Consider the following 18,130-nt stretch of genomic DNA (forward strand, 5'->3'; position numbering starts at 1 on the left):
TAAACTATCCTACCCAATTACATCTCCTCTATACAGCCCACACATATCCTCCATAAGCTATCCTACCCAATTACATCCCCACTATACAGCACACACACAACCTCCATAAGCTATCCTACCCAATTACATCCCCTCTATACAGCACACACATATCCTCCATAAGCTATCCTACCCAATTACATCCCCACTATACAGCACACACATATCCTCCATAAGCTATCCTACCCAATTACATCCCCTCTATACAGCACACACATATCCTCCATAATCTATCCTACCCAATTACATCCCCACTATACAGCACACACACAACTTCCATGAGCTATCCTACCCAATTACATCCCCTCTATACAGCACACACATATCCTCCATAAGCTATCCTACCCAATTACATCCCCACTATACTGCACAAACATATCCTCCATAAGCTATCCTACCCAATTACATCCCCTCTATACAGCACACACATATCCTCCATAATATATCCTACCCAATTACATCCCCTCTATACAGCACACACATATCCTCTATAAGTTATCCTACCCAATTAAATCCCCTCTATACAGCACACACATATCCTCAATAAGCTCTCCTATCCAATTACATCCCCACTATACAGCACACACACAACCTCCATAAGCTATCCTACCCAATTACATCCCCTCTATACAGCACAAACATATCCTCCATAAGCTATCCTACCCAATTACATCCACACTATACAGCACACACATATCCTCCAAAACCTATCCTACATAATTTCGTCCCCACTATACAGCACACACATATCCTCCATAAGCTATCCTACCCAATTACATCCCCTCTATACAGCACACACATATCCTCCATATGCTATCCTACCCAATTACATCCCCTCTATACAGCACACACATATCCTCCATAAGCTATCCTACCCAATTACATCCCCTCTATACTGCCCATACATAACCTCCATAAGCTATCCTACCCAATTACATCCCCTCTATACAGCCCATACATAACCTCAATAAGCTATCCTACCCAATTACATCCCCTCTATACAGCCCATACATAACCTCCTTAAGCTATCCTAACCAATTACATCCCCTCTATACAGCACACACATATCCTCCATAAGCTATACTACACAATTACATTCCCACTATACAGCACACACATATCCTCCAAAAGCTATCCTACCCGAATACATCCCCTTTATACAGCACACACATATCCTCCATATGCTATCCTACCCAATTACATCCCCTCTATACAGCACACACATAACCTCCATAAGCTATACTACCCGATTACAACCCTTCTATACAGCCCATACATATCCTCCATAAGCTATCCTACCCAATTACATCCCCTCTATACAGCTCACATATATCCTCCATAAGCTATCCTACCCAATTACATCCCCTCTATACATCCCACACATATCCTCCATATGCTATCCTACCCAATTACATCCCCTCTATACAGCACACACATATCCTCCATAAACTATCCTACCCAATTACATCCCCTCTTTACAGCCCATACATAACCTCCATAAGCTATCCTACCCAATTACATCCCCTCTATACAGCCCATACATAACCTCCATAAGCTATCCTACCCAATTACATCCCCTCTATACTGCCCATACATAACCTCCATAAGCTATCCTACCCAATTACATCCCCTCTATACAGCACACACATATCCTCCATAAGCTATCCTACACAATTACATCCCCACTATCCAGCACACACATATCCTCCATAAGCTATCCTACCCAATTACATCCCCTCTATACAGCACACACATATGCTCCATATGCTATCCTACCCAATTACATCCCCTCTATACAGCACACACATATCCTCCATAAGCTATCCTACCCAATTACATCCCCTCTATACAGCACACACATATCCTCCATTAGCTATCCTACCCACTTACATCCCCACTATACAGCACACACATAACCTCCATAAGCTATCCTACCCAATTACATCCGCTCTATACAGCCCATACATAACCTCCATAAGCTATCCTACCCAATTACATCCCCTCTATACAGCAGCCACTAACATCCATAAGCTATCCTACCCAATTACATCCCCTCTATACAGCAGCCACATAACATCCATAAGCTCTCCTACCCAATTACCTCCCCTCTATACTGCCCACACATATCCTCCATAAGCTATCCTACCCACTTACATCCCCACTATACAGCACACACATATCCTCCATCAGCTATCCTACCCAATTACATCCCCTCTATACAGCACACACATATCCTCCATAAGCTATCCTACCCAATTACATCCGCTCTATACAGCCCATACATAACCTCCATAAGCTTTCCTACCCAATTACATCCCCTCTATACAGCAGCCACATAACATCCATAAGCTATCCTACCCAATTACATCCCCTCTATACAGCAGCCACATAACATCCATAAACTATCCTACCCAATTACCTCCCCTCTATACAGCCCACACATATCCTCCATAAGCTATCCTACCCAATTACATCCCCACTATACAGCACACACATAACCTCCATAAGCTATCCTACCCAATTACATCCCCTCTATACAGCACACACATATCCTCCATAAGCTATCCTACCGAATTACATCCCCTCTATACAGCACACACATATCCTCCATCAGCTATCCTACCCAATTACATCCCCTCTATACTGCCCATACGTAACCTCCATAAGCTATCCCTTGCCAATTACATCCCCTCTATACAGCACACACATATCCTCCATAAGCTATCCTACACAATTACATCCCCTCTATACAGCACACAAATATCCTCCATAAGCTATCCTACCCAATTACATCCCCTCTATACAGCCCACACATATCCTCTATAAGCTACCCTACCCAATTACATCCCCACTATACAGCACACACATATCCTCCATAAGCTCTCCTACCCAATTACATCCCCTCTATACAGCACACACATATCCTCCATAAGCTATCCTACCCAATTACATCCCCTCTATACAGCACACACATATCCTCCATAAACTATCCTACCCAATTACATCTCCTCTATACGCCCACACATATCCTCCATAAGCTATCCTACCCAATTACATCCCCACTATACCGCACACACACAACCTCCATAAGCTATCTACCCAATTACAACCCCTCTATACAGCACACACATATCCTCCATAATCTATCCTACCCAATTACATCCCCACTATACAGCACACACACAACCTCCATGAGCTATCCTACCCAATTACATCCCCTCTATACAGCACACACATATCCTCCATAAGCTATCCTACCCAATTACATCCACACTATACAGCACACACATATCCTCCATAAGCTATCCTACACAATTACGTCCTCACTATACAGCACACAAATATCCTCCATAAGCTATCCTACCCAATTACATCCCCTCTATACAGCACACACATATCCTCCATATGCTATCCTACCCAATTACATCCCCTCTATACAGCACACACATATCCTCCATAAGCTATCCTACCCAATTACATCTCCTCTATACGCCCACACATAACCTCCATAAGCTATCCTACCCAATTACATCCCCTCTATACAGCCCATACATAACCTCAATAAGCTATCCTACCCAATTACATCCCCTCTATACAGCCCATACATAACCTCCTTAAGCTATCCTAACCAATTACATCCCCTCTATACAGCACACACATATCCTCCATAAGCTATCCTACCCAATTACATCCCCACTATACAGCCCATACATAACCTCCATAAGCTATCCTACCCAATTACATCCCCTCTATACAGCCCATACATAACCTCCATAAGCTATCCTACCCAATTACATCCCCTCTATACTGCCCATACATAACCTCCATAAGCTATCCTACCCAATTACATCCCCTCTATACAGTACACACATATCCTCCATAAGCTATCCTACACAATTACATCCCCACTATACAGCACACACATATCCTCCATAAGCTATCCTACCCAATTACATCCCCTCTATACAGCACACACATTTGCTCCATATGCTATCCTACCCAATTACATCCCCTCTATACAGCACACACATATCCTCCATAAGCTATCCTACCCAATTACATCCCCTCTATATAGCACACACATATCCTCCATAAGCTATCCTACCCAATTACATCCCCTTTATAAAGCCCATACATAACCTCCATAAGCTATCCTACCCAATTACATCCCCTCTATACAGCAGCCACTAACATCCATAAGCTATCCTACCCAATTACATCCCCTCTATACAGCAGCCATATAACATCCATAAGCTCTCCTACCCAATTACCTCCCCTCTATACAGCCCACACATATCCTCCATAAGCTATCCTACCCACTTACATCCCCACTATACAGCACACACATATCCTCCATCAGCTATCCTACCCAATTACATCCCCTCTATACAGCACACATATCCTCCATAAGCTATCCTACCCAATTACATCCGCTCTATACAGCCCATACATAACCTCCATAAGCTTTCCTACCCAATTACATCCCCTCTATACAGCAGCCACATAACATCCATAAGCTATCCTACCCAATTACATCCCCTCTATACAGCAGCCACATAACATCCATAAACTATCCTACCCAATTACCTCCCCTCTATACAGCCCACACATATCCTCCATAAGCTATCCTACCCAATTACATCCCCACTATACAGCACACACATAACCTCCATAAGCTATCCTACCCAATTACATCCCCTCTATACAGCACACACATATCCTCCATAAGCTATCCTACCGAATTACATCCCCTCTATACAGCACACACATATCCTCCATCAGCTATCCTACCCAATTACATCCCCTCTATACTGCCCATACATAACCTCCATAAGCTATCCCTTGCCAATTACATCCCCTCTATACAGCACACACATATCCTCCATAAGCTATCCTACACAATTACATCCCCACTATACAGCACACACATATCCTCCATAAGCTATCCTACCCAATTACATCCCCTCTATACAGCACACACATATGCTCCATATGCTATCCTACCCAATTACATCCCCTCTATACAGCACACACATATCCTCCACAAGCTATCCTACCCAATTACATCCCCTCTATACAGCACACACATATCCTCCACAAGCTATCCTACCCAATTACATCCCCTCTATACAGCACACACATATCCTCCATAAGCTATCCTACCCAATTACATCCCCTCTATACTGCCCATACATAACCTCCATAAGCTATCCCTTGCCAATTACATCCCCTCTATACAGCACACACATATCCTCCATAAGCTATCCTACACAATTACATCCCCACTATACAGCACACACATATCCTCCATAAGCTATCCTACCCAATTACATCCCCTCTATACAGCACACACATATGCTCCATATGCTATCCTACCCAATTACATCCCCTCTATACAGCACACACATATCCTCCACAAGCTATCCTACCCAATTACATCCCCTCTATACAGCACACACATATCCTCCATCAGCTATCCTACCCAATTACATCCCCACTATACAGCACACACATATCCTCCATCAGCTATCCTACCCAATTACATCCCCACTATACAGCACACACATATCCTCCATCAGCTATCCTAGCCAATTACAATCCCTTTATACAGCACACACATAACTTTAGATATTTTCTTTTTCTTTACTTTCACATATTCTGCATGGCTATATATCATACAGCCCTCCTAGAACCTCTGCTATCTGGCTGGACCATTATGCAATATATAGCACCTATCCTTGTGTATCAATGCCTATTTCTCTATAGATTGTAAGCGTGCGAGCAGGGCCCTCTTACCTATATGTCTCTGTTATCACACAGTCTTGTTTAATTACTGTTTGTTCCCAAATGTAAAGTGAAATGAAATATGATTGCGCTATATAAGTAATAATAATAATAATAATAATAATATTAATAATAATAAGTAAAACTTGAATGGTATTATTCTTACATATTTCTATTTAAAAGAGAAACATGAATTGTTTACTGATATAAATCAATATATATATATATATATTTTTCTCTTTTCCTTTTTGCAGCACCCATAAAAAAATCTGTAGCTGTGCGTGGATGCGCCACAAAAAGTCTGTGTGACCTTCGTACGCAGAGTGTGGAATTTGGGGAGCTGAGAATGCGAATGAAATTTTCATGCAGCAGTGGAAGCGTTGGGCTACGCAGCAGTCTTCTCTTATGTATTACTGTCACTCTTTCAGTGTTAAAACTTGTGCAGTGACTCTGTCCACCCCCCACCCCCATTCTGGCACCGGTTCCAAAATTGTAAGAATGCTGATAAGATCATTTCAAATGTTTAAATGTATATTGCAGCTTTTTTTCTGATATGTTCATTTGTATTGATTAGTTATTATTGTGAATGATTTGATATGTTAAAGCCTCAATATTCATATAGCAAAATGCACCAATTTTATCATGAGCTACCTAAAATCAGCATTTACCAACCGGGGCAAATCCAACTAACAAAACTGCATAAATAACATCACAAAAATATATCAGTAATAATAATGTGATTACTTACTGCACTCGCTATAAAGACATCAGTCTACAAATATAACGATCTTACACTGCCGCTTCCATTTTAGGACATACATCATCCATGCCAAATATAATTTACTGTACGGCTGTTCACAGTAGGGTCATGGCGTGCAGTGACGCAAAATAGCTTGTAATGGGGCGATGTACGGAGCGCACAAATTGTGCACAATATGGTATCCTGCATTTTAATATGCACATAAATTAGGCTGCAATCTAAAATGCGCAATGCAGGCTGCTGTTGGTGACGTTAAAATGCCGTCACATCGGAGCATCGCCCGTTCAGCGTTCCTAATTAAATTGACCTCATAATAATGTTTTGAAAATATATCTTTATATATATATATATATATGTTTTATTCCTATTTTCCTCATCTCCGTTAGAGGATATACCATACTGTTCTACATACACATTCCTGCTCTTGTACACTGCAAAACAACAGCCCCTCCCTATGGGAATTGGCCAGAATAAAGTCACATGACTAAACACAGTGAGCGGCAGGGTGACGGTTCTCTCGTCTCTCAGCATAAGAGGAAAAAAAATCCTGTTTCTGTCTTTATAAATATTGGATACAAAACAAACATGATTTCAGATATCCTCCCAAAGCAATGTAGCATTACTTATTACATATTATGTGGCACCCTGAATGGGCTGCACAATCTTCTCAAATAGATTATTAAATACAGCAATGATCCAGTAAATTGTATCGTAACTTGTTTATATAGTAGTGAAGTAAGTAATGGCAGCTGGGTTATGGCTTAAGATTACAACTTCACGAGGGGAAGGATGTGTGTGTGTTGAGGGGGATGCTGCTCAGAAACTATTTTAAGAAATATTTTGTTTAGAGTAAGTACAGGCGAGTTCAGATTCCAACAAAGGCGATCTGCCAATGGTAAAGCATGGAATGGACTACAAGGAACATAGAGTAGTAAATTAGGTCACAGGTTCTCCAACTCGGTCCTCAGTACACCAAACAGTGCATGTTTTCCAGGTCTCCTCACAGAATCACAAGTGAAATAATTAGCTCCAGCTGTGGATCTTTTAAAATGTGTCAGTGAGTAATGACTACACCTGTGCAACTACTGGGTGACATAGAAAACGTGACCTGTGTGGGGTCCTGAGGACCGAGATTGACATCAACTGTCTTAGGTAAAAGGGGTACAGATGGGAAAAAGTGGTTGGGGGAGAGAAGAATAAGAAGAAGCAGAGACTGAATTACAGAGGAAACAAACAAAATTTAGAATTTGGGCACAAAAGGGACAGAAGCAGATTACAAAAGAGAAGTGAAGAGAGTCTTCAGGGTAACAGATAAGGACCGCCATTTATTAATGATCGCTATTGCAATGAGATCTGGGCATGACATTACCGCCCATGATGACATTGCAAAATGCGATCATAGCGCCTGGATGTATTATCCGGCAACACAGGAAGAGGCGCCCGTCCCTGCGATGTGTCCGGAGTGCTGCCAGGGCTGCTGCGCAAGCACGGTCGCCATTGCTGGCAGGGCCGGCGCTAGGCTGTGCTGCGCCCAGCGCCATTCTGTGTTGCCGCCCCTTCCCTCCTCCGCTCCCTCCCAGTGAGCTTAAATATGTCCTATAGCGCTGGGAGGGAAGTGGGCGTTTCCTGCACCCTCCGGAAACAGTAGCGCTCTGGGCGACGGACCTGCTTGCCTGTGCCTGGAGCCGCTACTAATTGCAGGGGAGGGTTCCCGGAAATCTATGGGGGATGCGGCTGTCTGCAGGAATGGAGAGATCACAGCAGGTTACTCCTTAATATATCTGGGGGAAATGTAATATGTGGTTAACCCCAAAAATTGTGTTTTCAGGGATTATACCTCAAATATGGAATGATAAATGGGCCCCAAGGGAAGAGGATACAGGAATATGTTGTTTTATTACTATAGGACAACAGAAGGTCAGGGGTACATCCTGCTGGAGGAATTGTTACTACAAGGCTGATTTCCTTTGCTATAAGTGCATGTATTCTCTGTACAATGCTGCCCTTTCCTTTGTGTAAGCAAACCTACTTCTCCTTATATAGGCTTACCATACTATCCCTTTAAACCGGGACACTCAAAACTTATACAGGTTCTGTGGCTGACTAAAACCAGGTGAAATGCAGGCTTGAAGCCAGCCACAGAACCTGTGTAATGCACGTATCCCGGTTTAAAGGGATAGTATGGTAAGCTTATCCTTATATGTACAGTGTATTCTGTCCCCTGATAACCTATTTGCCTCTGTGTTAGTTACAGTATAAACTCATTTTTACTTATTGCACTTTGAGTTAAATGTCATCACATTAAAGGAATTTTGCATGACATACTTGTATAATATTGTTACTATACTAAATAAAAATGATCACTTTGTAATTGATTTTCCATTACAACAGCACAGCTAGAAGAAGGATTCAGGGGCTTATTCATCATTGAAGGCCGTATGGCCTCTGATGATGATCAAGTATTGAACTCGTTGCGAGGGAAATGTGACACTAGAGCAATTCATCATTGCTCCGGTGAGAGGACAACTGCTCTGAAAAGCAGTTGTCCCCGTGGTTAGTATCGCAGCTACTGAAGTAGCTGCGTTACTTACCTGCTCCCTGTCATCCCGGCTACGCATGCGTGACCTCGAGTCACGTATGAGCAAAGCAACCGGGGAGGTAGTGAGGAGGTGGCGGAGGGATCCAATCAGGTCCCTCTTTGCATCCCCGGAACTCTCTTCTCATAGGAAGGAACGGGGATCCAAGAACAAGCTCATCTGAAGATGGAGCTTGTTCTCGGGAGCAAACTCCGAAAACTTTCAGTTTTTAAAACTTGCTGAATATCAAGACCCCTGATATCGACTATTGGACCCCTGATGATGAATAGCCTGGTAACCTAAATATGCGTTTCCACATGGTTACCGGGCAATTTATCGTATGCTGAATAGACCCCTATGTGATTAATTTTGCTGTATTGTCTCCGGTTGTCCATAAGTAATGCTGCTACATAATCCTATATAAGTAGGACATACTAATAAATGGGTTTTATGACTGTTTAAATTGGTTACTGTGTGTAAGAGATATCAGGGGCATTGTGATAAAATATGGTTTTCTTAAGTTTATAGTGGTTGGGTACAATTATTGTCTATTGAGGTTCCCTATGGAACATTATTTTTTTTTTACAACACAATGTCTGAACCTGAACAACACCCACGAGTTTTTTTTTTTTTTTTTACATTTGTTTTACATTTTTATTTTTTTATTCACTGCTGTGACTTTTATAGTAATGGTGGCACACTGGCACATTTGGAAATTGGCACACAAAACTTTTGTGGGCAGTTACAGCACCAGTAAACCAATAAAGGGTTAATGCTGCCCTGTATTAGGAGGAGCTCTGGGCTGCACTGCAGGCAGTTAGAGTACCAGTGTGCACCAGTACAGTTAATGCTGCCCTATATTAGGATTAGGAGCTCTGGACTGCACTGTAAGACTAGCAGCGTGCAGTGTACCAGTGTGCACCAGTAAGGTTAATGCTACCTTGTAATGTAGGAGCTGAGCTCTGCGCTGTGGTGGCCAGTCCACTGTAATCTCTGGCGGTCCTGTGTGAAATGACGCTCAAATCACCACAGGACACTGCGAAGATGACGTTTTGCCTCATTTTGCAATCTGGGCTTACATGAAAACAGGGAAAACCTGTGCTGACGCTCGAATTCACTCCAAGGGCCATATTCAATTAGAGGCAAAAAGTCCATTATTGACGATGACGTAATTTTCACCAGTTTCACTTATCCCCAAATTCAATTTCAAAATAAGCGTAGGACACCCCAAAAAAAGTGGTTTCATTATGGGAACAAAGTTAAAAACTAGCAAAATTTACTCAGGAGGGGTCCCCATGTATGCGGCAGGTGTTTTCTAGAATGCGGTTGGTAGCGGCAGGTGGATTTTTGAAGAATTTTTAGAAATCATTTTAGGTACTTAAAAATTTGCTTGCACCCATTTTCATGTAACCCAAATTTGATGGGACTAAAATATAAAGCAACATGCTATTCTTCACCACTTCTTCAAAGCCGCATTTATGCACCTGGCGCGGCTGTTTATAACCCCCAATTACCTTCAGCGGGCCAAATCGGGGGTACCCATAGTGATCCCCCATGTCAGACCATCTTTTTGGGGGAGACAGGCTTATTTCCCCAAAAACTGACAGGACTTTTGGATACTTACCTTTCCGCCGGGTCTCATTTTCACCGATTCCTAATTGAACATGGGGATACGCGGGCACGCACCCGATACTTCATCCCCTGCTAAAACGGCGATGATGGTGAAAAGTCTGACCTCAGACTTTTCGCCTCAAATTGAATACGGGTCCAAATCGTGAAGTTCAGATGGGCTCGGTTCTCTGAAGACCGGACCTGCACATCCTCTATTGTAACAGAGTTAAAATAAATACGTTTGTACATGAAAGGATTGGATCACACTCAGTAGCATGCCCAAGTTATTACAGTTTCTTAGCAATAAAATGTCTGAAGTTTTAAAGTTCATATTTATCCATTTTTACCAATCCATAACTCTGATGAATGTGTAACTGTAACACTAGCTAATGATTACAAAGAAGACGAGAGACTTAATATATAACATTCACAGACTTGGCACGTGTCTAAGACACAATGCCACTTTCTCTGGGGCTCCTACTTCTTGTCTCCTGTTTTGTAGGCACAGGTGAGTCCATTCTGCAAAATATGAATTACATTGGCTTGAATTCACCTTGTCACCTGTTACTACGAATTAGCATTATATAATACAGATGTGCGATCAAATGATACCAAAAAAATGACACCAACAGCTGATATCCATTTACCGGAAAGCAGGTGGCCTGGAGCATTACACAGCTAGGAGGTAATTATATTACAGCTTCTCTTCTCACACAGGGGTTATATTGTGACCAGGTGGAGGTGGGAGATGTAAACTAAATAACATTTCTGGAAACTGTAATAACAAAAAATAAGTATTTCTTGAAATACAAAATGTTCATTGATGGTAACAGGACAGGAAAAGTTTAAGGGCCTGATTCAGAGCCGTTCGCTATTTGTGGTCGTTCGTTCAAAAACAAGGGGTGGCTATTCAAATGATCCGTTCGCAAATTGCAGTCTGTTCCCACCTCTAAGTCTGAACGAGCGAGCAAAACATACGCTCGTTTTTTTGATAAAAACGCCCCCTGGCCGCACGCACCATACGTCATGTCCGCTATTTATTAGATTAATCGAGTACATCGTACAGCGTATGAACTGCTCGCTATTCTTGTGGTTGGTGTTTTCAACCGCTATTTTGCGAGCAGCTCTGAGTTAAAAAAAACCAAGTGACGTGGTCAATGACGCTGCTGTATTAAATATGCACTCCCTTAAAACGCCCGTTTTGACCTTTAAGCACGCCTGCGTTCGGATCTCCACTCCCCGTTTTCAAGCACCTTCCCCTGTTACCACCCACATACGCCTCATTCTGTCACTCAAAATAGCAGGCCCTCGCTATATTGCGTACCAACGATTTTCGGCCGCACTGACTGGTTCGCGCATGCGTACTAAAAACCGTACGCATGCGCAGATGTGCGAACATCGCTCGGAACGAGCGTACTGCCGCTAGCGAGTGGCTCTGAATGAGGGCCTAAGACAACTATGAGATAATACCTTTTAGCTCAGCATTATCAGTAAAGCATTATATTTAAATGCTTTCATTTAAAGGAACTTTATGATCTTATATTTGTATATTACCGGCTTGATTGACCCATTTAAAGTCAGATCAAATTGATTATCGAATACACTTTATTTCTAATGTGATTGTTCAGTTGATGTTCTTTTCATGCCTCTATTAGGGCTCCAGTACACATCTTCTGTAGTAAGGGCACCAGTACAAATATTCTGTAGTAAGGGCACCAGTACACATATTCTGTAGTAAGGGCAGCAGTACACATATTCTGTAGTAAGGGCACCAGTACACATATTCTGTAGTAAGGGCACCAGTACACATCTTCTGTAGTAAGGGCACCAGTACAAATATTCTGTAGTAAGGGCACCAGTACACATCTTCTGTAGAAAGGGACCAGTAAACAACTTCTGTAGTAAGGGCACCAGTACACATCTTGTATAGTAAGGGACCAGTACACAACTTCTGTAGAAAGGGACCAGTACACATCTTCTGTAGAAAGTGACAGTACACAACTTCTGTAGTAAGGGCACCAGAACACATCTTCTATAGTAAGGGAACAGTACACATCTTCTGTAGAAAGTGACAGTGCACAACTTCTGTAGTAAGGGCACCAGTACACATCTTCTATAGTAAGGGAACAGTACACATCTTCTGTAGAAAGTGACAGTGCACAACTTCTGTAGTAAGGGCACCTGTACACATCTTTTATAGTAAGGGAACAGTACACATCTTCTGTAGAAAGTGACAGTACACAACTTCTGAAGTAAGGACACCAGTACACATCTTCTATAGTAAGGGAACAGTACACATCTTCTATAGTAATGGCACCAGTACACATCATCTGTAGTAAGGGACCAGTACACATCTTCAGTAGTAAGGGCATTAGTACACATCTTCTGTAGTAAGGGCACCAGTACACATCTTCTGTAGTTAGGGCACCAGTACACATCTTCTGTAGTAAGGAAACCAGTACACATCTTCTGTAGTAAGGGCACCAATACACATCATCTGCAGTAAGGGCACGAGTACACATCTTCTATAGTAAGGGCACAAGTACACATCTTCTGTATTAAGATCACCAGTACACATCTTCTGTAGTAATGGCACCAGTACACATCTACTGTAGTAAGGGCTCCAGTACACATCTTCTGTAGTAAGGGCTCCAGTACACATCTTCTGTAGTAAGGGCACCAGTACACATCTTCTGTAGCAAGGGCACCAGTACACATCTTCTGTAGTAAGGGCATTAGTACACATCTTCTGTAGTAAGGGCACCAGTACACATCTTCTGTAGTAAGGGCACCAGTACACATATTCTGTAGGAAGGGCATCAGTACACATCTTCAGTAGTAAGGGTATCAGTACACATCTTCTGAAGTAAGGGCACCAATACACATCTTCTGTAGTAAGGGTACCAATACACATCTTTTGTAGTAAGGGCACCAGTACACATCTTCTGTAGTAAGGGACCAGTACACATCTTATGAAGTAAGGGCATTAGTACATATCTTCTGTAGTAAGGGCACCAGTACACATCATCTATAGAAAGGGACCAGCACACATCATCTAAAGAAAGGGACCAGAACACATCTTCTGTAATAAAGGCACCAGTACACATCTTCTGTAGTGAGGGCACCAATACTCATCATCTTTAGTAAGGGCACCAGTACACATCTTCTGTAGTAAAGGTACAAATACACATCTTCTGTAGTACGGGCACCACTACACATCTTCTGTAGTAAGGGCATCAGTACACATCTTCTGTAGTAAGGGCACCAGTACACGTCTTCTGTAGTAAGGGCACCAGTACACATCTTCTGTAGTAATGGTACCAGTATACATCTTCTGTAGTAAGGACACCAGTACATATCTTCTGTAGTAAGGGCACCAGTACATATCTTCAGAAGTAAGGGCACCAGTACACATCTTCTGTAGTAAAGGAACCAGTACACATCTTCTCTAGTAAGGGCAACAGTACACGTCTTCTATAGTAAGGGCACAAGTGCACATCTTCTGTAGTAAGGGCACCAGTAAACATCTTCTGTTGTAAGGGTACAAATACACATCTTCTGTAGTAGGGGCACCAGTTCACATCTTCTGTTGTAAGGGTACAAATACACATCTTCTGTAGTAAGGGCACCAGTACACATCTTCTGTAGTAAGGGCACCATTACACATCATCTGCATTAAGGGCACCAGTACACATCTTCTGTAGTAAGGGACCAGTACACATCTTCTGTAGTAAGGGTACAAATACACACCTTCTGTAGTAAGGGCACCAGTACACATCTTCTGTAGTAAGGGCACCAGTACACATATCCTGTAGTAAGGACACCAGTATACGTCTTCTGTAGTAAGGGCACCAGTACACATCTTCTGTAGTAAGGGCACCAGTACACATCTTCTGTAGTAAGGGCATCAGTACACATTCTCTGTAGTAAGGGCATCAGTACACATCTTCTGTAGTAAGGGTATCAGTACACATCTTCTGTAGTAAGGGCATCAGTACACATCTTCTGTAGTAAGGGTATCAGTACACATCTTCTGTAGTAAGGGCACCAATACACATCTTCTATAGTAAGGGCACCAGTACACATCTTCTGTAGTAAGGGAACCTGTACACATCTTCTGTAGTAAGGGCACCAGTACACGTATTCTGTAGTAAGGGCACCAGTACACATCTTCTGTAGTAAGGTTGCAAATATACATCTTCTGTAGTAAGGGCACCAGAACACATCTTCTGTAGTAAGGGAGCAGTACACATCTTCTTTAGTAAGGGCACCGTTACACATCTTCTATAGATAGGGACCAGTACACATCTTCTGTAGTAAGGGACCAGTACACATCTTTTGTAGTAAGGGCACCAGTAAACATCTTCTGTAGTAAGGGTACAAATACAGATCTTCTGTAGTAAGGGCACCAGTACACATCTTCTGTAGTAAGGACACCAGTAGACTTCTTCTGTAGTAAGGGCACGAGAACACATCTTCTGTAGTAAGGGCACCAGTACACATCTTCTGTAGTAAGGGCATCAGTACACATCTTCTGAAGTAAGGGTACAAATACACAACTTCTGTAGTAAGGGCACCAGTACACATCTTCTGTAGTAAGGGCACAAAAACACATCATCTGTTGTAAGGGCACCAGTACACATCATCTATAGAAAGGGCACCAGTACACATCTTCTGTAGTAAGGGCACCAGTACACATATTCTGTAGTAAGGGCACCAGTACACATCTTCTGTAGTAAGGGTACAAATACAAATCTTCTGTAGTAAGGGCACCAGTACACATCTTCTGTAGTAAGGGCACCAGTATACGTCTTCTGTAGTAAGGGCACCAGTACACGTCTTCTGCAGTAAGGGCACCAGTACACATCTTTTCTAGAAAGGGCACCAGTACACGTCTACTATAGTAAGGGCACCAGAACACATCTTCTGTAGTAAGGGCACCAGTTCACATCTTCTGTAGTAAGGGCACCAGTACACATTTTCTGTAATAAGGGACCAGTACACATAATTTGTAGTAAGGGCACCAGTACACATCTTCTGTAGTAAGGGACCAGTAAACATCTTATTTAGTAAGGGTATTAGTACATATCTTCTGTAGTAAGGGCACCAGTACACATCATCTATAGAAAGGGACCAGTACACATCATCTATAGAAAGGAACCAGTACACATCTTCTGTAGTATAGGCTCCAGTAAACATCATCTGTAGTTAGGGCACCAGAACACATCTTCTGTAATAAAGGCACCAGTACACATCTTCTGTAGTGAGGGCACCAATACACATCATCTGTAGTAAGGGCACTAGTACACATCTTCTGTAGTAAGGGTACAAATACACATCTTCTGTAGTAAGGGCACCACTACACATCTTCTGTAGTAAGGGCATCAGTACACATCTTCTGTAGTAAGGGCACCAGTACAGGTCTTCTGTAGTAAGGGCACCAGTACACATCTTCTGTACTAATGGTACCAGTATACGTCTTCTGTAGTAAGGACACCAGTACATATCTTCTGTAGTAAGGGCACCAGTACATATCTTCAGAAGTAAGGGCACCAGTACACATCTTCTGTAGTAAGGGAACCAGTACACATCTTCTCTAGTAAGGGCACCAGTACACGTCTTCTATAGTAAGGGCACAAGTGCACATCTTCTGTAGTAAGGGCACCAGTAAACATCTTCTGTTGTAAGGGTACAAATACACATTTTCTATAGTAAGGGCACCAGTTCACATCTTCTGTTGTAAAGGTACAAATACACATCTTCTGTAGTAAGGGCACCAGTACACATCTTCTGTAGTAAGGGAACCAGTACACATCTTCTGTAGTAAGGGCACCAGTATACGTCTTCTGTAGTAAGGGCACCAGTACACATCTTCTGTAGTAAGGGCACCAGTACACATCTTCTGTAGGAAGGGCATAAGTGCACATCTTCAGTAGTAAGGGTATCAGTACACATCTTCTGTAGTAAGTGCACCAATACACATCTTCTGTGGTAAGGGTACCAATACACATTTTCTGTAGTAAGGGCACCAGTACACATCTTCTGTAGTAAGGGCACCAGTACACATCTTACGTAGTAAGGGAACAAGTACACATCTTCTGTAGTAAGGGCACCAGTACACAAATTCTGTAGTAAGGGCACCAGTACACGTCTTCTGCAGTAAGGGCACCAGTACACATCTTTTCTAGAAAGGCCTCCAGTACACGTCTTCTATAGTAAGGGCACCAGAACACATCTTCTGTAGTAAGGGCACTAGTACACATCTTCTGTAGTAAGGGTACAAATACACATCTTCAGTAGTAAGGGCACCAGTACACATCTTCTGTTGTAAGGACACCAATACACATCATCTTTAGTAAGGGCACCAGTACACATCTTCTCTAGTTAGGGCACCAGTTCAAATCTTCTGTAGTAAGGGCACCAGTTCACATCTTCTGTAGTATGCGCACCAGTTGACATCTTCTGTAGTAAGGGCACCAGTACACATTTTCTGTAATAAGGGACCACTACACATCTTTTGTAGTAAGGGCACCAGTACACATCTTCTGTAGTAAGGGACCAGTACACATCTTATGTAGTAAGGGCATTAGTACATATCTTCTATAGTAAGGGCACCAGTACACATCATCTATAGAAAGGGACCAGTACACGTCATCTATAGAAAGGGACCAGTACACATCTTCTGTAGTAAAGGCTCCAGTAAACATCATCTGTAGTTAGGGCACCAGAACACATCTTCTGTAATAAAGGCACCGGTACACATCTTCTGTAGTGAGGGCACCAATACACATCATCTGTAGTAAGGGCACCAGTACACATCTTCAGTAGTAAGGGCACAAATTCACATCTTCTGTAGTAAGGGCACCACTACACATCTTCTGTAGTAAGGGCATCAGTACACATCTTCTGTAGTAAGGGCACCAGTACACATCTTCTGTAGTAAGGGCACCAGTACACATCTTCTGTAGTAAGGGCACCAATACACGTCTTCTGTAGTAAGGACACCAGTACACATCTGCTGTAGTAAGAATACAAATACACATCTTCTGTAGTAAGGGCACTAGTACACATCTGCTGTAGTAAGGGTACAAATACACAACTTCTGTAGTTAGGGCACCAGTACACATCTTCTGTAGTAAAGGCACCAATACACGTCTCCTGTAGTAAGGACACCAGTACACATCTTCTGTAGTAAGGGCACCAGTACACATCTTCTGTAGTAAGGACACCACTACACATCTTCTGTAGTAAGGGCACCAGTACACGTCTTCTGTATTAAGGGCACCAGTACACGTCTTCTGCAGTAAGGGCACCAGTACACATCTTTTCTAGAAAGGGCACCAGTACACGTCTTCTATAG

At 42.5% G+C, this 18,130-nt stretch overlaps 2 protein-coding genes across 3 annotated transcripts in view; both read left to right on the top strand.

The window, feature by feature from the left end:
- The window catches only part of LOC148509104 (phospholipase A2 inhibitor NAI-like), a 121,863-nt gene that overhangs the window by 79,423 nt on the left and 24,310 nt on the right, over positions 1-18,130 (top strand). Inside the window, exon 5 of one of the 2 annotated variants that reach the window (XR_015869492.1) lies at positions 6,078-7,735. Coding sequence is in view for 1 of the 2 variants with exons in the window: in XM_088443676.1 (XP_088299802.1) it covers positions 6,078-6,271 (194 nt within the window). In the remaining variant the exon portion in view is untranslated. Of the gene's footprint in view, positions 1-6,077; positions 8,936-18,130 lie in introns of those variants that run through there. The other variant, XM_088443676.1, reaches the window with a different exon arrangement.
- LOC148509105 (phospholipase A2 inhibitor and Ly6/PLAUR domain-containing protein-like) overlaps positions 9,022-18,130 on the top strand; it is a 47,015-nt gene continuing 37,906 nt past the window's right edge. Inside the window, exons 1-3 of the mRNA XM_088443629.1 lie at positions 9,022-9,097; positions 11,273-11,278; positions 11,405-11,455. Of these exons, the coding sequence (XP_088299755.1) occupies positions 9,022-9,097; positions 11,273-11,278; positions 11,405-11,455 (133 nt within the window). The remainder of the gene's footprint in view (positions 9,098-11,272; positions 11,279-11,404; positions 11,456-18,130) is intronic.

This window comes from Taudactylus pleione, unplaced genomic scaffold, assembly GCF_031769625.1.
Source record: "Taudactylus pleione unplaced genomic scaffold, aTauple2 ptg000332l, whole genome shotgun sequence".
NCBI classification, from domain to species: domain Eukaryota; kingdom Metazoa; phylum Chordata; class Amphibia; order Anura; family Myobatrachidae; genus Taudactylus; species Taudactylus pleione.